The sequence below is a fragment of the Mesoplodon densirostris genome, chromosome 1, assembly GCF_025265405.1.
Source record: "Mesoplodon densirostris isolate mMesDen1 chromosome 1, mMesDen1 primary haplotype, whole genome shotgun sequence".
NCBI classification, from domain to species: Eukaryota; Metazoa; Chordata; class Mammalia; order Artiodactyla; family Ziphiidae; genus Mesoplodon; species Mesoplodon densirostris.
In genome coordinates, this window is record NC_082661.1 from 230,409,645 (window position 1) to 230,432,155 (window position 22,511).

The 22,511-nt window shown below is 40.0% G+C and overlaps 1 protein-coding gene across 1 annotated transcript in view; it reads left to right on the forward strand.

Moving 5' to 3' along the window:
• The first annotated feature begins 8,569 nt into the window (after positions 1–8,569).
• The window catches only part of TMEM184C (transmembrane protein 184C), a 32,760-nt gene continuing 18,818 nt past the window's right edge, over positions 8,570–22,511 (forward strand). Inside the window, exons 1-4 of the mRNA XM_060116118.1 lie at positions 8,570–9,252; positions 17,818–17,948; positions 18,047–18,083; positions 18,733–18,938. Of these exons, the coding sequence (XP_059972101.1) occupies positions 9,034–9,252; positions 17,818–17,948; positions 18,047–18,083; positions 18,733–18,938 (593 nt within the window). The 5' untranslated portion in view covers positions 8,570–9,033. The remainder of the gene's footprint in view (positions 9,253–17,817; positions 17,949–18,046; positions 18,084–18,732; positions 18,939–22,511) is intronic.

Sequence of the window (22,511 nt, forward strand, 5' to 3'; positions counted from 1 at the left end):
GCCTAAAATACATGAGAAAAGTAAGAGGTAAAACTCAAGCTCCATAGAGAGCTCTGCTCACGTGTGAAAGAGAAAACTTCCTCCACACTGGGGCGAAATCCTCCCATGAATTCTCCTTACTTCATGTAAGTCAAGCCTTCTTTCTGTGGGGATCACCACAGTCTAGCATCTAAAGTACAATAAAGGACACAGTGATTTTTGTTTAAATCCTAAAAGAATTTGTCTCAGTATAAAAATAGTTTCCTTTCTCAGTGCACAGATCATCCTAACAGATAATGCACAGAGTCTTCTTCCTAAACAGAAATACCTTCTCTCCCAAATCTCCTGAATTATCTAGTTTTGAATCTGTTACAATTATTATGGTTTTTCACATTCCTTTTAGCCTGTAACTTGATATGCCAGAAGTATCTTAAATCAGTCTGAAAATAAAACATCAATTAAAAAAAAACTTCCTCATCAGAGTTACTGGAAAGTTCATCTACCGAGTAATAATTTATAGAAAAGGTAATTTATTATTTACTATGCGAGTTGCTTGCACCTTTCACGGGATCCTCTTCACTCCAGTGACAAAGGATAACATACACTACTAAGAATTACAGGTGGCTTAAGATACTTTATTACCTTTCTTGTGAGGTAATTGGAGATCCTGATAGTCATTAATCCAGTAATGCCAATAACACACTTTTGAAGAGGAGGGCAAATGTTCTATTTATTTAACTATTTCAGTAGTTTAAATAAAGAGCCTTTATAAAGAAAATCCAATATAAAAGTTAATGTACTGGGACTTCCCTGGTGGCACAGTGGTTGGGAATCCGCCTGCCAATGCAGGGGACACGGGTTCGGTCCCTGGTCCAGGAGGATCCCACATTCCACAGAGCGGCTAAGCCCGTGCGCCACAACTACTGAGCCTGCGCTCTAGAGCCTGCAAGCCATAACTACTGAAGCCTGCGTGCTCTAGGGCCGGCGAGCAGCAACTACTGAAGCCCGGGCACCTAGAGCCCGTGCTCCACAACAAGAGAAGCCACCGCAATGAGAAGCCCACGCACCGCAGCGAGGAGTGGCCCCCAGTTGCTGCAACTGGAGAGGGCCTGCGCACAGCAACGAAGATGCAGTGCAGCCAAAAAATAAATAAAATTTAAAAAAAAAGTTAATGTACTGAGGGAATAGACCCGAATCAAGAATGTGAAAATTAAATCTGTTAAGCAAAGAAAGCCATCAGAAGTTGTTAGGCAAAATAAATAAATAAATAATAAATTGTTAGGCAAGCCCTGGAATTGTGGGGAGCAGGATCTGAAAACAAGAAGCAAAGCCAAGGACAAAGGCTAGTGCAAGTCAGAAACGCAGGCATGAGACCCTAGGACTGCAATTTCCAAATTGTGTGCTGAGGGTCCACAGAGCACTGGAGTGGATTCAGAGGCCCCATGGATTGGATGGTTTAAATTTTTCAGAGAAACACAGAAACATCTGTCAGACATTATATGAATGTCTACAATTAGGTTGTTTGGACTTAATTACTTACTAAATGGAACTATTAGAAATTTCTTTGGCCTAAGGACACCATGAAAAAATTACTGAGATTCTAAGGGTGCCGTGAAACAATGTTGGGGAATCTCTGCCTTAGAGACAAGCTAAGGTTCAAAGGACATTGAGAGACTGCTCAGAGGAGAATCAGAAAAGCACATTAAAAGTGGAAATGACAGGGCTTCCCTGGTGGCGCAGTGGTTGAGAGTCCGCCTGCCGACGCAGGGGACACGGGTTCGTGCCCCGGTCTGGGAGGATCCCACATGCCGCGGAGCAGCTGGGCCCGTGAGCCATGGCCGCTGGGCCTGCGCGTCTGGAGCCTGTGCTCCACAACGGGAGAGGCCGCAGCAGTGAGAGGCCCGTGTACCGCAAAAAAAAAAAAAAAAAAAAAAGTGGAAACGACAGCATCTCCAGTTTCTACATAGTTAATATACATGGTGGGGCCTTTTCTTTCATGTGATCCTGGCTCTAAAGAAAAGAACTCTTGTGCCCTGTTATTCTGAATTTACTACAGGATCCCTGTAGTAAAAAATCAGTGAATCTTGCTTTTAAATCAGTAAATCTTAATAACAAAAACAAAACCGAGATTTTCAATGTTGATTTTGGGTTGGAACAACTAGAGTTCCCCAAATACTTAGTGTGGGAAAGTCTGCTGAAATTTAAATACATTCCTAGTGAAGAAATGAGGGAACTTGGGAATTCCCTGGTGGTCCAGTGGTTAGGACTCCACGCTTTCACTGCCGAGGGAATGGGTTCCATCCCTAGTCAGGGAACTAAGATCCCGCAAGCCACTTGGTGCGGCCAAAAATTAAAAAAAAAAAAAGAAAGAAAGAAAGAAAAAGAAATGAGGGAACTGTATACTGAGATTCATTTAGCAACTTTATAATAGCCCATTATAAAATTTTAAACATTTACTCTAAATTAGGGGTTGGCAGACTTTTTCTATAAAAGGCCTGATAGTAAATATTTTAAAATACTCTTTTAATTTTTCTTACAACTCTAAAAATGTAAAAGCCAAAAAGAAGTGAGTACATTTACATTGTCACCAACCAGTCTCCAGATCTCTCCACGTCTTGCAAAGCTGAAACCCTATCCCCACTGAATTAACAATTCCCCATTTCCCCTGTACACCAGTGTATATAGCAGCATTAGATACCATTAGGGGACAGGAAGGAGAGTGCTCTGGTCAAGGTCAACAGCAATGGAGGAGGATCACATCCATACCTCCTCCTCCAGGTACATACAGCTATGTTCATAGAAGCATTATTCACAATAAGAAAAAGGTGGAAACCAATGTTCACAGCAGCATTATTTGAAATAGGCAAAAGATGGAAACAATCCAACTGTCTATCGACAGATGAATGGAAAAACAAAATGTGGTTTACACATTCAATGGAATACAATTCAGCCTTAAACAAGAAGGAAATCCTGATACATGCTACAACACGGATGAACCCTGAAAATATTATGCTAAGTGAAATAAGCCAGAAAAATAAAGGACAAATATTCTATGCCTCCACTTATATAGAGTACCTAGAATAGGCAAATTCATAGAGCCGGAAAGCAGAATAGTGGTTACCAGGGACTGGGGGGAAAGGGTAATGGAGAGTTAGTGTTTAATGAGTACAGAGTTTTCAGCTGGATGATGAAAAAGTTCCAGAGATGGAAAGTGGTGATCGTTGCACAACTATGTTAATGTACTTAATGCCATTGAATTTTAACCACTTAAAATAGTCAAAATGGTAAATTTTCTGTTATGTGTATTTTACCACGATAAAAAAAGAAATGTAAAAACCATTCTTAGCTCATGGGCCATACAGAAACAGACTGTGGACCACACCTGGGTTGCAGGCCATAGCTTGCACTGAATCATCAGACCCAATAAACAAAATGAACAAAATGACATAAAATAATTTTTTAAATTACAATTTATTTTTATTTTAACATGAACATGTTAGAGTTTCACATTTAATATACTTATACATTTACCAAAACTTATAAATGCAACTACAGTATTTAACTACGAAAACATACTTGAGTCTCTTTAAGACAAGGTAGATTGTATATAAAGACATCTAGACACATAGAGATACGGTGATACACCCAGGAATCTACAGGAGAGGGAGAGATCAATAAACCATGGCATCTTCAACAAAGCTTAAAATGTAGCCTGAAGATGTGGTAGATAAAGCTGAAACTTAATGGGTGAAAATACTCAAAGTTCAAATTTGAAAGTCTGATATTATAGCTTGTACCACTTTTATCTTCTTTCCCACTCATCTGGTGCACAGTAAACAATTCTTCTTCCATTTGGGTGTAGGAGAAAAAATTACACTTTACAAAGTTAGGCATAGTGTTTAAGATCTGCTAGGACCTCTCCCCCTGCATTCTTGCAACATTTAAATCTAAAACTCACTTAACTCTTTGACTGGTTGACACAACCTCAGACTCTGAAGGCAATATATTCCTAAAGGAGAAAAGCTTGAGGCAATTTATCTAGACTTAAAGTCAGCTCTAAACAAAAAAACAAAAACAAAAAAATCACTCTAAGCAGGAAGCTTCTTTCAGATTAGGTGGAGTATATACACACATAGACACAAGACACTGTTTCAGTTATCCATTCACTGGAACAAATGCATAACAAACAACCCTAAACTCAGTGAGGTTAAAAAAAAACATTTTCATTATGCTCATGGATATTTTTAACTTTATATTTTTGGGGCAGTTTTATGCTCACAACAAAATCGACAGGAATGTACAAAGAATTCCCATATCCCCCCCACCCCCGAGAGCCCCCCCCCCACGGCCTCCCCCATTATCAGCATTATTTACCTTAATGGTACATTTTTCATCAAGGATGAATCTACACCTACACAGCATAATCACCCAAAGATCATAGCTAATCACCCAAAGTCCACAGTTTACCTTAGGGTTCACTCTTTGCTGTTGTACATTCTTGGGTTGGGACAAAATTATAATGACATACATTCATCCTTATAATATCATATAGAATATTTTCACTGCCCTAAAAATCCTCTGTGTTCTGCCTGTTCACCTTACCCCTCCCCCCATCTGGCAACCACTGATCTCTTTATTGTCTCCATAGTTTTGCCTTTTCCAGAACGTCATAGAGTTGGAATCATACAGTATGTAGTCTTTCCAGATTGGCTTCTTTCACTTAGTAATATGAATTTAAGATTCCTCCATGTCCTTTCATTGCTTGATAGCTCAATTTTTTTTAGCGCTGAATAATACTCCATTGTTTGAATGTACCACTGTTTATTAAACTGTTAACAATCTAATCTTGGTTGTTTCCAAGTTTGGGAAATTATGAACAAAGGTGCTATAAACATCCATGTGCAGAAGATTTTTTGTGTGGACATAAGGTTTCAACTATTTTTGAGTAAACAATAAGAAGTGTGATTGTTGGATCATATGGTAAGAGTGTGTTTCATTTTGTAAGAAACCATCAAACTGTCTTCCAAAGTAGCTATACCATTTCACATTCCCACCAGCAGTGTATGAGAGTTCAATCACTGGTGAAATCCTCAGCAGCATTTGGTGTTGTCAGTTTTGGATTTTGGCCATTCTAACAGGTGTGTAGCAGTATGTAATTGTTATTTTAATTTGCATTTCCCTGATGACATATGATGTGGAGGATCTTTTCATATGCTTATCTGACATCTGGATATCTTCTTAGGTGAGTTCTGTTACGGTCTTTGGCCCCTTTTTTAATCAGGTTTTTGCTTCCTTGTTGTTGAGTTCTAAGAGTTCTTTGTATATTTTGGATAGCAGTCCTTTAACAGATGTGTCTTTTCCAAATTTTTTCCCCAGTTTGTGTCTTTCTTCTAGTTCTCTTGAGCTCATGGATTCTTCAGGTCAGGAATTAGGAGAAGGCAGAGCTGGAATGGCTTCCTCTGGTCCATAAGTCTAGCACCTCATCTTGGAAGATTCAAAATGCTGATGGGTGACTCAAATGGCTGGAAGCTAGAATTGGCTTCTCCACTCACATGACAGGCACCTGGGCTGGGCTAACTGGAGGGCTGGGCTCAGCTGTGACTGTCACTCAGCATACCTTCAAGGGCCCTCCTGATGTGTCTTGGGCTTTTCACAGCTCACCAGCCTCAGACAATTAGACTTCTTACACAATGACTGAGAGTTCCAAAAGCAATTGTTCCAACAGATAAGGTGGAGTTGCATGGCCTTTTATGACCTAGCCGCTAAGGTCATATGGTGATGATGATCACTTTCACTGTACTCTATTGGTCAAATCAGTCACACCCTTCCCAGATTTAAGGGGAAGGGGTACAGAGTATATACTTTTATGGGAAGAGTAAAGAAGTTGCAGCCACATTTTAAAACCATCACAGACATATTTCCATAGAGAGATAGGGTAATACATGCCAAGGGGTTAACAGTGCCCACCTCCCAGAATCCCTCAAAGCAAATTTTGTTAACCTATTATTTTAAGTCAGACTAATCCAAACATATCCTCCATGGATGGCAAAATTTCACCTACCTATTTTCATGTGATACAGTAATAAACAGAAACTTCATTTTATCTATGTAAATTGCATCAAGAATGACTAACAGCTTGCTTTTGACCCCAGTACCATCTGCTAGTTATTTCTTATTTTTCAAACACGATCAAGCTCAGATCCACCCTCAGACTTAGGCTAAGTCATATCCTAAGAAAGAATACAGAGAACACCTAGAGCAAGTAAAGCAAGTAGATCAGGATCATGCCAACATTATGGCTACTGAAATCAGTGGCCAATCCTTCTATCAGTGATTACTAGACTTTAGGATTTCACGGACCAAGAACAATTTCAGAAATAAAACAAATGGGAGCAAATAAACTTACCAACTTTTTATTTTCCAAAATAACAACATCTAGAAAATAACTACTCTGTAACTATCATCACATTAAAAAAATAGAATGGACAATTTCAAAATAAAGCATAATCCTTTAGAATGAATAAGTTTGACCAAATAAAAACTCACTATGTATTTTTTTTCTCATTTCTCTGCTGACGTGTAGAACCTTCATCATGAATGAACCCCAGTTCACACACTGGTGTGGGAAACCACCTGTGCATCTGACATTCTGGTCCCTTCCCTCCCTTGCTTTATTCTAATAGTTCTAGAACTTTAGCTTGCTCCTAGAAACTCAATCTAAAAGACAGACAGGGACTTCCCTGGCATCCCAGTGGTTAAGAATCAGCCTGCCAATGCAGGGGACATAGGTTCGAGCCCTGGTCTGGGAAGAACCCACGTGCCGCGGAGCAACTAAGGCTGTGTGCCACAACTACCGAGCCCGCGCACCACAACTACTGAAGCCTGCGCACCTAGAGCCGGTGCTCCTCAACAAGAGAAGCCACTGCAGTGAGAAGCCCGAGCACCACAATGAAGAGAAGCCCCCGCTCACCGCAACTAGAGAAAGGTAACGTGCAGCAACGAAGACCCAACGCAGCCAAAAATAAATAAATAAATAATTAAAAAAATAAATAAAGACAAATAAGTAAATGATTATAACATATGAGTGCCATAAGGTTACGGGTCGGGGGGGCAGGGGATCAAGGAACTTTTCACAAATTATGTGAAAAAAATTTGCCCACTAGAAAGAATGGGGAAGATTATTATAGATGGCAATGACTGTGGCTGAAAGCACAGAGACAATCTATGTATGTAGTATACCCAAGGAAGACTATATTGTGTACCAAAAAAGTAAGTAGTGGATATACTTAGTTGTGGAGTAAGGGTTACTTTTCTCTTCTTTATTCTTCTATTTTTTGAAATTCAACAATGGAGTATGTGTTAATTTAATGATCAGGAAATTTTTTAAAATAACGACTTCAATTTTGTAGGTTAGCTTAGAAAGAACAAACAAAAGGCCTATTTTCCTTTAAGAAAGCAGTTTGTATTAAAAGAGGCCAAGTTTTAAAAAGGAGATGTTATCAAGCTCCAGACTTTGGCCAGGACCCTGGGGAAGACAACATTCCCTCAGTGCTTCTGTGAGAATCTTAGGCTGGGTGTATTCAATACTGCAAGCCTTCTTGTCCATATATGGTCATTAGTCAGAAATTCTCAGGTGGCAGATACTGACAGGTCCAATGCTGGAGTCAGACACCAAGGTTAGAATCCCAGCTCTACCACTAACTAGCTCAATGAGCTTTGCAAACTACTTAACCACTTGAATACGTTTTCTCACCTGTAACATGGAAAACTGCCTACCTTTGGGGATTTTTGTGTACATCAACTAATATACTGTAAAAAAAGCGTGTAGAAAATGACAGATATAGGACATATTTGTGTATCTAATTGAGAGGTACATATTTGTTTGTTCTATTGGTTTAGGAAGGCTTTAAGATACCATTTGCCATTTGTTTGTTCCGTAGGTTCAGCTAAAAGCTTTAAGCACATAAAATTTCTTTGTCAGTTGTAATGTCAACTCTCTGAAACTTAAAGTATGCGAGTTTTTAACAAGTTCCAAATGCAGTACTGCTTCTAAAATTAAGCTATCCCTAGAATGATCCTTCCGCAGAATCCCGAAATGACTAAGTGGCTCTACCCCTAGATTCTGGCAACTGACACAAAAGTAGGTGGACGTTTCCCTCTTTTTTTTTTTCCTGTCTTCTTAGTCCAGCTGACTCCCCTATCCACTCCCAGGGAGAATCGGAGATGTTTGTGCAGATAAAGGTTCAGCTCTAAGGTAATGGCCTCTTACCCAGGCTTTCTTAAAGCTGGAATATAGTCAGCAGAACAATGTAGCAGGAGTTCCTCATGTGTTCTCAAACGACCTATACAGCTTGCAGAATCCTCCTTGGCCACTGGGCCACCCGGCAGCGACTGCACAACTTACACACACCTCGGCTTCATACAACCTTGTACCCTTGGTACCCATCCCAACAGCCCCGCCCCGGAAAATGACCAATCAGAGAGTGGGAAGTGAGCCGGATGGGGCGGGCCTATCTTGGCGTTGTCCACGAATCACCAACCTCAGACAGCGGGGGCGGAAGCGGAAGCCCTGGTTTGGCCTTGGTTCCGCCTTGGGGGACTGGCCAGTGGGAACCAGTGAAGAAATCCTGCGGCTGGTGGGTTTAAGTTTTCATCTTTTATCTATCAGCGGAATCGGCCTGCGAGCGCGGGAGGGAGGGAACTTCACCGCCCAAGAAAAGAGCGAGCGGGAAGGCAGCCGCGGGGCAGAACCGAACTGAGTGCAGGGTCTCTACAGGCCGGTCCGGCTCGGCGCCGCTCCCTTCGAGGCCATGCTGCAGGCAGAGCTCCGGGCGATTCCTAGGTGAGGGCAGCGGCTCTGCCGGGGATTCCACCGCGGAAGAACTGGGTAGATGCAAGGTGAGGAAGAAAGAATGCTGCCCGCACTGCTCCCCGGTAGCACCCTGAGCCGCCGCGTTTGTGGCAGCAGCAGCAGTAGCAGCAACAGAAAGCACAGCGTGGGCCGAGGAGGCGGTTCCAGCTGGTGAAGTCGCCCCACGGCTGTTTTTCCGTAGTATGCGAGTCGACAGAACAGCCAAAGAACAGGGCTCCCCATTACCATCTCGTTCGAGCTCTTTTCCCGTGCTACTCGGAGCTGATTTATGCGGAAACATGCCTTGCACTTGTACCTGGAGGAACTGGAGACAGTGGATTCGACCTTTAGCGGTGGTCATTTATCTGGTGTCCATAGTGGTTGCGGTTCCCCTAGGCGTGTGGGAATTACAGAAACTGGAGGTAAGAGGGTCCCGCACCATCCGCCTCTACCCTTTCTTCTACCGTCCTGCCCAGCTAAGGTAGCCTGTTTTTATCCCGGATGCTCCAGACTTGATATCCTGAAAACCATGTCCTGTAATGAAGCCGTGACATAACCTGTCTGGTTTCTGGTTGTTCACGGTTTTTCAAACCATGCTACTCGTGAAGGTAGGACAGAGAAAATAAAATATATTAAGATAGCTGCTTCGGAAAGCACTGTTTTGCAAACATTCATCAATATCCTGAAAGTAAGGTAACTTTACTTCTGAAATCTGATCTGTTTAAATATTAAGACTTAACTAGATCTGCTTTCAAGACCAGGTGTTGAATTTTATTAGCATTTAACTAGCTTCCTGAATTAAAGGATTCGAGTTGGTTTAACTTTGTTTTTACTTAAGAAATTAACTCTTAACAAAGGTTTTGAAAAAAGTCCCTTGTATATTTTTTGATGTCATATTTTTATTATGACATCAGTAAAGTACTATAAGCTGAAAGACGTCAAGGTAAATATTTAACTAAGTACTTTATAAAAATTGTAATGAACTTTTAAGTTTAAAGTTCATAAAATCCAGGGAACTATTTTTACTTAGAAACAACTATTTCACAAGAGTTATGACAAGACCATGGCTATTTTAGGCCTTCTGTGTGGAAACAATCTTTATGTAATTAAATGAAATGCATTTAATATATGTTTGTTTTCTGTATGTTCACTCAGTTTTTTTTTGGTTGACTTTTCTAAACTAGCATAGTCCATATAGTTATTCTTAAGATTACTATAATATTACACCACATTAAGTATTTCTAGTTTGTTAGATATTTAGGTTACTTCCATAATTTGTCTACCAGAATTCATATATAGACATCTTAATACAAATAGGGATTTCTTACTTTGGAGTATTTCTTACTTTGAAATATAGGAACGATTTTAAAGATTAATACTATGTATAATATCAACCTAATTTAAGACTTCTCTTAGTTGTGGGTGTCAATGACAAAAAATTAAGAAAGAGATGGAAAATTTTATTCAAGTCAAACTGAGGATTATAGCCCGGGAGACAGTCTCTCAGAGAGCTCTGAGGACTGTTCTGAAGAAATAAAGGGGGAAGCCAGTATATACGTGATTTTGGCAAAGGGTGTATGTGCAATCAAGCGCACATCTCGGTAGAAGGTCACACAGGTCACGAGGAACAGACATCTAAGTTAATGGTTTTAGCGCTTTTCTAAGTATGGGAAGATGCAAGAATCCAGGTTCATAAAAAATTTCTCCTGAAAATATCTATCTGAAGACAGGTTTTCCCAGAGCACAGAGTGCCTCATCCTGATCTTGCCCCAACACACACCCCGAATTCCTTTCAGGGTGTATTATTCCTTCCAGGGTGTATAGCCTCAGTGGCTAGTGATTTGATTCTTGTAGAACTGGATGGTGGGCAACAGTCTTTATTTTACAATCCCTTCCTTTTCGGTCTTAATTTCAGCCAAAGTTTGGGAGGCATTTTGACGAGTTTGTCCCATGTGGCTAGGAATGCTCATTCCCAGGTCAGGTGAGGATTTTGTTGATAGGCCACTCAATGTGCTATTACTGGACGAGGCTCTGTTAACAATAACCAAAAGCCTCTGGGCCACCTGTCTTACTAGTCTGTTACTGTCCAGGAAACGGTTCCCTCCTCTTGTTCCCTCTTCCCATATAGAAGAAGTTACATGATTACGGTTATGGATCTTATAGAACTATATATTTGGTCAGTTGTTTCAAGTGGCCTAATCATCATTAATTTTATCTGAGTCTCAGTCACACATTTGGTAATGCAAGAAACAATAATCTTGTAAAACAGGCAGAATACAAGTAATTTAGCTAGTAACATTAATAACGTCATAAGTATTAAGCTACGAACTTCGTTAGATGTGGCCCAGTATCTTCCCCAGGTCGTCTGACCAGTCTGTTCTGCACCAATCGCTGTCTTTAAGGGGAATGATATATTGTCATTGCACATAATGCTCACCAGAGATGTCTGCACTGACAAGGCTAGTGGTGGGTCACCGTGACACCTTTCAGAATTGAAAAAGGAATGTTATCTTCTAAGGAATTATGTGGCTGGTACCAGAAGGAGAAAAAGTGATCACTATGGTTGAGCAGGTATTTCTGCCATTGAGGAGGTCTGGTTAATGCATAATGCAGATGCGTGATGCATCTAGAGGGGAGGGAGGAGGCCAAAGGGCAGAGAAAAAGTTCTATGTGTAAATATTTCTTGTCTTGCCTTAAAATGTAAATTTTTATTTCATCAGTGATGTCAATTGTACTTTTTCAGTATGGGCTTTTAAGGACAATTTTAATCTGCAATCTCGACTGCTAACATCCTGAGCCAAATTCTCATCGTGAGGGCCTCCCTGGTGGCGCAGTGGTTAAGAGTCCGCCTGCCGATGCAGGGGATACGGGTTCGTGCCCCGGTCTGGGAGGATCCCACGTGCCGCGGAGCGGCTGGGCCCGTGAGCCATGGCCGTTGGGCCTGCGCGTCCGGAGCCTGTGCTCCGCAGCGGGAGAGGCCACAACAGTGAGAGGCCCGCATACCGCAAAAAGAAAAAAAAAAAAACAAAACAAAACAAATTCTCATCGTGTATTCCCTGGACTATTCTGAACATACCAGCCAGAGTATCCAGTTAAAACATAAGTCACATTATGTGTGTCCTCTGAAAGTTTTCCAGTCACTCCTAGTCCTGGATTAAAAGCCACTATTCCTGACTATGGCACTGGAGCCCAACATGATCTGACACCACCCCCACCTCACCGCCCTCCGACTCTCTCTCCTCAGTTCCTGGGCCTCCTCCACACTTGCTTTGCTCAAATGCAGGGCGGGCTCCCTCCTTAGGGCCTTTGCATGTCATAATTTGCCTTTCTCCAGACGGTATTCTCATTCCTTTGTGTCCTTCAGGTTTTTACCTCAGTGTCACCCAGCTGCTACCCAGTTTAAAAATCGCAAGCTTCACTTCCTCAACTCTTCATATCCTCTTCCCTTCTTTATATTTTTTTAGGACTCACCACCATCTAACAGGATACATTTTTTATCTTGGGTTTTCTCCTTCTTCCCAAATATCGGATACTTAATAAATGATTATTTGAGTCCCAGTGATACGTCAGGTTGGTATTCTGTATGGTTAGAGAGAGAAACATGGCACCTACTTTCATGGAACTTGGTGGTGGAGACAAACACAACCAGTAAAAACAAATCAATAATATAAAATTATGTAAAATGCTTTGAGGAAACTAAAAAAGATCTAAAAAGCGAACAAGCAGGGCAACGTTATTACACATCTTCAAAAGACAACTCCACCAGCCTATGGAAAACTAAGTGGAAGTGGAAGAAGCTAGAAAGTTCTTCAAGGTAGTTCAGAGGTAGTGGGTGCCTGGGCTACGATGACTTATGGCCCAAGTCAGAATAGCAGAAACAGACATGGAAAAGTGAATTTTAAGTGTCGTTGGAATTGAAGAAACAGGGCTTGACACTGGATTGGATTGGGGAAGAGAGGCAGTGAGAGAAAGGGGGAAATCAAGAACCACCCTGAGTTTTATGTCTTGAACAACAAGGTAAATGGTGATGCCCATTACCAAGATGGAAACTCAATAGATAAGGACAGGTTTGAAAGCATTTGAGTTCTGTTTGGGACACTTAGTTCAGGGTATATGAGAGACATTCCGTTCACATGGGCACGTCAAATATGCTGTTGGAAATGTAAGTCTAGAGCTCAGAAATGTTTGAGCTGCAGATATAAAAATGAGTTGTCAGAACAGGGATGGTGTTGAAAGCCATAAAAATGGATGAGATTATAAAGGGGAAGAAGAAGAAGAAAAAGCAGAGGATGTGGCACCAACATCTATAGGTCACAGGGAAGAATAGGAACTTTAAAAAGCAGCAGCAGCCAGTGGGGAAGTAGGATGCCAGGAGAGGGGTGTCGTGGAAGCCAGAACAGAAGGACAAAGTAGTGAACAGTCTGCTGCTGAGCCATCCATTGCAGGGTCATTTGTGATCCTCGTCATGGTTTCTATGGAGGTATCAGGGCCAAAACTAAAGGCAGTTGTTTGAAGAATAAATGTGGAGTGAAGAAGTGGTATCAGAATATGAAGACAGGGGCTTCCCTGGTGGCGCAGTGGTTAAGAATCCACCTGCCAATGCAGGGGACACGGGTTCCAGCCCTGGTCGGGGAAGATCCCACATACCGCAGAGCAGCTAAGCCCGTGCCCCACAGCTCCTGAACCCACCTGCCACAACTCCTGAAGCCCACGCACCTAGAGCCCGTGCTCCGCAACAAGAGAAGCCACCGCAATGAGAAGCCCGCGCGCTGCAACAAAGAGTAGCCCCCGCTCACCACAACTAGAGAAAGCCTGTGCGCAGCAGCGGAGACCCAGTGCAGGCAAAAATTAATTAATTAATTAATTAATTAATTTTAAAAATATGAAGACAAGTTTTTGTTCATTTTGTTTGTTTTGAGTATTTTTTGACTCAGGAGAATGAATGGCACAGTAGATAGGAGTGTGGGTTAAGGGAGGGTCCCCCACTCCCACCCCACCCAACCATTGTGTTTTGTTTGTAAGGTGTTAGAGACACTAACCACAGCATGCCCCTAAGATAAGGTGTAATTTTCTTTAATCTTCTTAAAAGTCCTGAAGCATAGGAATTAGCCCCGTTTTACAGATATGAAAACTGAGACGGGTAAGTGGCTAAAGTGACACTATGCTAAGTACTTAATATACAGTCATTCTTGTTATTCACTGGATGAGTTTATGTCTCTAAAATGCGTAACACTGGGCCCGGCACATAATAGGTGCTCAGTAAGCCTGAATTATCACTATTGTTTTTAAAATATCATCACTATTTGTTGCAGTGGGGCAACAGTTCTGTTCTCGTGGGATAGCATTTTCGGATAGCATTTTCATTGGGATTAGCTTCACAGCTGAACACCTAAAGCAAAGTTATAATGCATCTGATCGAGCACTAGAAAAAGTAATTGACATGTTTAGGGACAGTTTCGTATGAAAAATACTTGTCTTTTAAACATCAGAATCACAATGCTCACCCTGTGAGAAGTCAGTGGGAACTAAGGTAGAAAACTAGAGGTTCGGCTAGCCCATCCCATGCCCATCGGGCATATACTTATGACTGGAGTGGCCAGGTGACCATCTGCACTACTTACACACTCTCTCTCATTTTCTTACTTGGTTGAGCATGTATAAGTGAGGTCATGTAAGTTAAATGCACACGTAAGGGACTTCCCTGGTGGTCCAGTGGTTAAGACTTTACCTTCCAATGCAGGGGGTGCAGGTTTGATCCCTGGTCGGGGAGCTAAGATCCCACGTGCCTCGGGGCCAAGAAAACAAAACATAAAACAGAAGCAGTATTGTAACAAACTCAATAAAGACTTTAAAAATGGTCCACATCAAAAAAATCTTTAAAAAAATAAAATAAAAAATAAATGCACACATGATGTCACGCTGCTCTGCATTCGTTTCACCCTGCCCTGCTGGTCCTATGTTCCAAGTAGCTACTCTGTGGAAGTGCTCCCTTCTTGCCCTCAGGACAAGTGGGCCCAGAAAGCACTCTCCTGTTTCTCTTTAACTCTCTGCTCTGAAAGCCTTTGGCTGAGTGAGTTAACTCACTCCTGGAGGCTGGTCTTTAATGGTCTTTTTCTTTCCTCTCTGCTTTCTTCAAGTTACCTTAGGAAAAAAAAATCTACACTACTTATCTCTTTCTTGTTTTGTGAGCCCAAAAAACCTTACTAATGGCTGATAAGTTTAACATTAATCATATCATTCTATCAGTGTGTCTCAAATGTGAATAATTTAGAGATAAATGTAAATTAAAATAAATGTAATAATCATATAAATAATTTGTATAGATACCTAGAGTTGACTTATTATATATAATGTCACCTAAATATGTACACACATAAAATAGGTTCAGTTCTTACGCACACAGCTTTTTAAATAGCTTAAAAATCAAAACAGTTATAAGACCAGTGATTCAAATTAGTGGCATTAATGTGGATAGGTGATGTTTTTCTGAAACTGATTCATCACTTGCAATGTAAAACTGGTACTAACTCTATGATGCAAGATTTTTAAAATTTGGAATCACTATAGTGAAATGACCCAATTCTCCAGTCACTTTTTTTGTTTGTTTGTTTTGTTTTGTTTTCTTTAACATCTTTATTGGAGTATAATTGCTTCACAATGGTGTGTTAGTTTCTGCTTTATAACAAAGTGAATCAGTTATACATATACATATATCCCCATATCTCTTCCCTCTTGCGTCTGCCTCCCTCCTACCCCTCTAGGTGGTCACAAAGCACCGAGCTGATCTCCCTGTGCTATGCGGCTGCTTCCCACTAGCTAGCTATTTTACATTTGGTAGTGTATATATGTCCATGCCACTCTCTCACTTTGTCCCAGCTTCCCCTTCCCCCTCCCCGTGTCCTCAAGTCCATTCTCTAGTAGGTCTGCATCTTTATTCCTGTCTTGCCCCTAGGTTCTTCATGACCATTTTTATTTATTTATTTTTTTAGATTCCATATATATGTGTTAGCATACGGTATTTGTTTTTCTCTTGCTGACTTTCTTCACTGTGTATGACAAGACTCTAGGTCCAACCACCTCACTACAAATAACTCAATTTCGTTTCTTTTTATGGCTGAGTAATATTCCATTGTGTATATGTGCCACATCTTCTTTATCCAGTCACTTGTTTTATGATCATTTGAAAAAGAACTTTCTTCCTTATAGCACACGGAGGACACTTGACCATCATTAGTCACAAGCACATAATTTTTCTCTCAACTCTACCACCAAGTTCTACCTTTTGGCACTAAGGCAATCATAAAAACAAATGTGGGCATTAAAAGTACTTGGCACTACTGTCCTTAATGATCACCTTATGATGAAGATCTAGAGTATATTATTATTAAGTCATCATTAAAATGAGTACTGAATTTTAAATGAAACTGAGCCAAGGAAAAATCTCTGGAAAATTATTGTTCAGACGTTCTTTTCAGAATCTTCACCTCTGCGTATTTGCTTTTGACTTGCTGCTTTGATTAATCTCCAGCATTCAGCAAGACTTTTATTTGCTTTTCAAGTTTTCCATACAGTTGAATATAGAAATTCATTGTTGTAAAAATACGTTTGTTCTCTATACTTTTGTTTTCTACTTCTTTAATCTTTGACCCTTTATGAAAAAAAATCTTGTTTAAAACAGCAAAAACTACAAGTTGTGGACTTAAGTTCCTTTTCCATTAACTGTTCAAACTCCTCAAGTACTAAAAATAAATGCCCACCTTTTTTGCTTTAAAAAGTTAGCATTTGCATTTTTTTTTAATTAAAAGGATTCACGTTCTTCAAGGCAGGAGTACAAGTTAGCATAAAATTCATTCCCGAGGGCCCCTCAGAACAGAGTTTCAGCTAAATTTGTTTTTGCCAGAAAGTGAGTGGATTACTTCAGCTCTACGTTAGGATGAGGTAATTCAAAGTATATTTTTAGAAATTGAGATTTTAGAGGTTAAAATGTTGATCAGATATTGACCTAAGAAAGAAATTAGGGACTTCCCTGGTGACCCAGTGGTTAAGAATCCGCCTGCCAATGCAGGAGACACGGGTTCGAGCCCTGGTCCGGGAAGATCCCACATGCTACAAAGCAACTAAGCCCATGTGCCACAACTACTGAGCCTGCGCTCTAGAGCCCATGAGCCGCAACTACCGAGCCAGCGCGTCACATCTGAAGCCCACGTGCCTGGAGCATCCACAACGAGAGAAGCCACTGCAATGAGAAGCCCATGCACCACAAGGAAGAGTAGCCCTTGCTCTCCGCAACTAGAGAAAGCCTGCACGCAGCAATGAAGACCCAACTCAGCCAAAAAAAAAAAAAAAAAAAAAAAAGAAATTAGATCTTTTGAAAATATAATGTCCTGAGTTGATAATGTTGTATATAAGAGGGGCAGCCTATATTAGCACAGGTTCCTTGGACAGGAGTTGTGGCAGTGCTTAGCAAATGGGAGGGTCAAAAGACATGATGCATGTAAAGAACTCAGCAAAGTTATCAGGCAAATAGTCAGCAATCAGTAAGTGTTTTACTAACTTGTTGGGTAACAGTAAAATTTGCAGAAAACATTGACTTGCAGATTTTTATCCAGACATAAAAGCAGAGGAATAAACCAGAAGAAGATTTTTAGATTTGACTTGCAGAAATTTTAAAAACTTTTGTACACCCTCAATCACAATAATCAAATATAAAAGGCAAATAACAAGTTAGGGGGAAATGACATGATGTTAACATTCTTAATGCATACAGCACTGTTACAAAAGGCCATGTGAGGAAAAATCCACCCCCTCCTTCCACAAAAGCATAAATGGGCTGTTTATTGAAGAAGTAATAAAAATAGCCACTAGTTATTTGGAAAATATTGAGCCTCGATAATAATCAAATAAAAAGTTTTAAATATAAATATTTTATTTAGCTCTTTAGTTTTAATATCAGAGAATTTATACTAACATATTCTTTGCTGATTAAGGTTGGAATACACACCAAGGCTTGGTTTATTGCTGGAATCTTTTTGCTGTTGACTATACCTATCTCGCTTTGGGTGATATTGCAGCATTTAGTGCATTATACACAACCTGAACTACAGAAACCAATAATAAGGTAAATCTTTATATGTTTTGATTCTACTAGTGTTGTGTTGGCTTATCTCCTAAGTATGATGTAAACTGTTTTAAATTTATGTTTTGCTTTCCAAATAGGATTCTTTGGATGGTACCCATATACAGTTTAGATAGTGTAAGTATGCTTCATTTTATCTCATTAACGAAGAACTTGTTTGATGATGCGAACTGTAATTAAGGTAATAAAAGTAATATTATTTGGCAGTAAGGAGTTAGGTTAATAAGTGAAAAGCTTCACTTGTTTTTAATAGTAATAGAGAAGATAAAGTATCATCATAGAAAAGGCAGATGTTTTAACATTTCAGATTAGTAGCTCTTAGTTCTTTAAAGAATGTAATACTTAAATTACATTATCATCTTTTTAATTTATTATAATACTTATTTGGACCAAGACAGAAATCTTCCCCGGTGGATTCTAATACGTGCAGTTCTTACAGATAACTGCTTTAATTTGATTAAATATAAAGAAAATATCTTTAACATCATTTTCTGTGATCGTGTCAAGAAGTTTCAGATTATATTTAAGAACTCAAGTACATAATTTAACTTCTCTCTTCATAGTCATTATTTACCCCCAACACAGATGTTTTTGTTTACCAATATCCAAGATGTTTATTGCTTTTAAAAATTCACTTCACAGATTGGTAGCCCTCGTAATGATAAAATTTAGAAAGTTTGATCTAATTATGTGAGTACCATGAATTGGAGTGGTAATTCATTTTAGCATAGTTGCAACTGTTTTTAACATCTGTGCTTCTTCATAGTGGATAGCATTGAAATATCCCAGCATTGCAATATATGTGGATACCTGCAGAGAATGTTATGAAGCTTATGTCATTTACAACTTTATGGGATTCCTTACCAATTACCTAACTAACCGGTATCCAAATCTGGTATTAATCCTTGAAGCCAAAGATCAGCAGAAACATTTCCCTCCTTTGTGTTGCTGTCCACCATGGACTATGGGAGAGTAAGTATGTTTGGTTTTAATTCGTTTATGTTTGGTTTTATTTAAGTGGGTTTAACTATCATTTCTCTGCAAAACAGTGTAAGTACTATATGCAGGACGAAAAGTATAAGACAGAGTCCGTACCCTCATGTAATTCATAGTCAAGTGTGAAGACTAAGAAAACACATTTTTATAACCCACACATATAAGGTAGTTTCTTTTACATTATTCACCCTAACTAGAAAATTTTAAGTGTTGTGGGGAAAAAACCTTAGAAATCATTTAATCAACATCCTCTTACAGTTGGGAACCAGGGTCTGCAGAGATTAACTTACTCAAGTCACGCGGTGAATTAATGGCAAAATCAGGTCTAAAACTCAAGGAGAAGGTAGTCTAGGTGGGGAAACAGCATTTGATACGAAATTAGAGCAACAAATAGCAATGTTTATTCTAGTAATCTGTAAGTTGGCCTTATTATACATTCATGTAGGACAGTAAAGGAAAATAAAGCCTAAAAGGTTAAGTTGAAACTAAGATTGCATTTACTCTATGAATTTATTTTTTGGCAGGAAACGTTTGAAGCCAGCATTTTAGAAAGATTAATTTTACAGTACTATACAAGATGCATTAGGGGTAGAAGAGTCCAGAAGGGGAAATAAATTAGGAGGTTATTACAGTAGTTCATTTGTGATATAAGCTGAAGAGGAGTGTGAAACTGGAATAGAAAGGGGAAACAATAAGAGAATGCAACTGGAGAATCAACAGGACTTGATCACTGATAGAAGGGGATGTAGGTGGAAGTTGTAAGCCAGTGTAACTGGAGTGACTTCGAGGAATCAGTGTAGATACATGGCCTAGGGTTAGCTCCATTGCCTTCCTTGCAGTACAGAATCATTTCTACAACATCACTAAATGGAGCACCTAGTATGTGCTAGTATATAGATATAATACATATAACAGATGTGGAACTTAATGGAACTTAACAGCTTGGTTAGGAATTAAATGAAGACACAAATATATAGTTACTTGTTTCAGGAAATGCTATGAAGGAAAAAGAACAGGAGTCTATGAAAGAGGGTAGTAAGGAAAAAGTAACGTAGGTTGGGGATCAGGGGAGAGATATTGTGCTCAACTCCAAGTAAAACAAGAACAAATAGGGATTTATAGCCAAAGAAATTGGGGTGGTCACTGGATGGAAAATTACTAAGGAGACATCAAGGGTAGGGGGATTCTCTCTAAACTGGCCTGACAAGAATCTTACTAAAGGCAGGCCAAGTAAACATCAAGAGTGAGGGATGAGGAGCTTGATCGCATTTCCAGGGTAATCAGATACTGGGGGTGGGGTGTGCTGGTGATGGGTGTCTTAGTAGGATTTTTTGCTCAGACTGACTTCACAGGCCAAGGACAGGGCCTAAGGATGATGCCTAGTTGAAAAGAAGGCTCAGAGGAGCCCTGTCTAAAGTTTGATCAAGGAGAGAGATTGTCAAGTGAGAAGCCATTATAGGATGTTAAGCAGAGGTCTGGTATCCAAGATTACTTGTACTCTTTGTAGACTGAACCGGACGTGGGCATAAATGCAAGCGATTGCAGTGGTCCAGTAAATATGATGATGATGATGGTTGTGGTGGTGGTAGCGGCAGCGGCAGCTTGGCTTTGAGCAGGACTCTTCTATTAATACAGAACCTGAGATGAGGCTCTAGCTGCCTCTTCAGGCTGGCTCATGACAGTTAGCAGGTGGTCAACCCCAAAGCTTTTTCAAATGATGCTATAGGTCAAAATTTCCCTTTTCTGTGCTTGTGCAATTGATTTATTCCTAACTACACAAGCAATTACATTTTTTCTTGTTAAGACTCGGTGTTGGTTTCATTTTTTTCCCTGAGACTCAGGTTCTGACAGCTGCTACCTGAATAATATCAGCAGTGCATCCATAACTGTAACCCAGGTTTTCTTTCCTTTGAAGACATTAAGCATTTACCAAATCCATGCCATTTGGGGGTATGGTTTTAGTAATATAAAACTTCTCATTCTCTTGTATATAAGTACACTTTAGGTTACCAGTCTCCTTCTGTTAGATAACTGGTGTTATATATATGATCATTACTCAGAATATTGCTGTTGAGGATAATTCAGTATAATGCTTTGGTTTTTAGATGCAAATGCCACGGCAAGTTTCTAGTCCTTAGATGTTAGAATTAAGTCTGCTTTTTGTACTCTGATTTCTGTGACATAAGCAGTGAGCACAATGAGGTTTTTTTTTTTTTTTTTTTTTTTTTTTTTTTTTTTTTTTGCGGTACGCGGACCTCTCACTGTTGTGGCCTCTCCTGCTGCGGAGCACAGACTCCGGACACGCAGGCCCAGCGGCCCCGGCTCATGGGCCCAGCCGCTCCACGGCATGTGGGATCTTCCCGGACCGGGGCACAAACCCATGTCCCCTGCATCGGCAGGCGGACTCTCAACCACTGCGCCACCAGGGAAGCCCACAATGAGTTTTCTTTTAATGAATGTTAGATTTTATGTAGGTGAGTTTGTGAGAGGAGGGGAACATTTTACCTAGTGATTTAATACTGTTATGAAACAAATGTGTTCGTGAAACAGTACTAACTCTTACTATGTATTCCCTTCCTCCCTCTTGTTTCTAAAATTTGGGTCACAGCCTACTAAATTACATTTGACACAGTTTGAAAAAATTTGCCCTCGGGTATGTACCTTGGAGTGGATATGCTAGGTCTTTAGGTTTTGTGCAACTTGGTGATAAATTGATGGCTGAAGTGGCAGTACCAAATTACTCTCCCATTAACAGTAGAAAAGATTTCTAATTGAACCACAGCCTCCCCTATATTTAGAATTACCAGGAGTTCTTTATGTTTGCCTGTCAAGAGGGTGTAAAGGATTTCCCTGGTTAGTCGTGAGGTTGAGCAACTTTTCATATGTTTATTAACCATTTGTGTTTCCTTTCTGAGGAATGATTGCTTCTGTTTCTCATTTTTTAATGGGTTGTCTGTACAGGATCTTGATATGTTTAGATACTAATTCTTTATTTAATGCATGTTAAAAATATCTTTTTCTAGTTTTTGGCCTGCTTTGGCACTTTTACTATATCTTTTGATAAATGAAAGTTGTGAATTTTTATACTGTTGAATTTATCAATCTTATTTTATAGTAAGTACTCTGCGTCTTGTTCAAAAAATTCTTCCTGACCCCAGGATTATAAAAACATTCTCCTGTGCTTTTCTTCTAAGCATTTCATATTTTTTCCATTAAAGCTTATAACAGGGACTTCCCTGATGGTCCGGTGGCTAAGACTCCGCGCTTCCACTGCAGGGGGTGCGGGTTCGATCCCTGGTTGGGGAACTAAGATCCCGCGTGCCATGCAACACGGCCAGAGGAAAAAAAACAAGACTTATAAACATATATTGATTTTTTTTTCATATGTTGTGTGAGGTAGGAATGCAGTTTCATTTTATTCCATTGGCTTCCTGACCTAGCACCATTCTCTCTCCTACCTCACTTGTCTATGTAGCCATCTCTACCGTATATAAAGGTTCCATATGTATGGGTCTATTTGTGATCTTCGTTTTTTCTGTTTTATTGGTT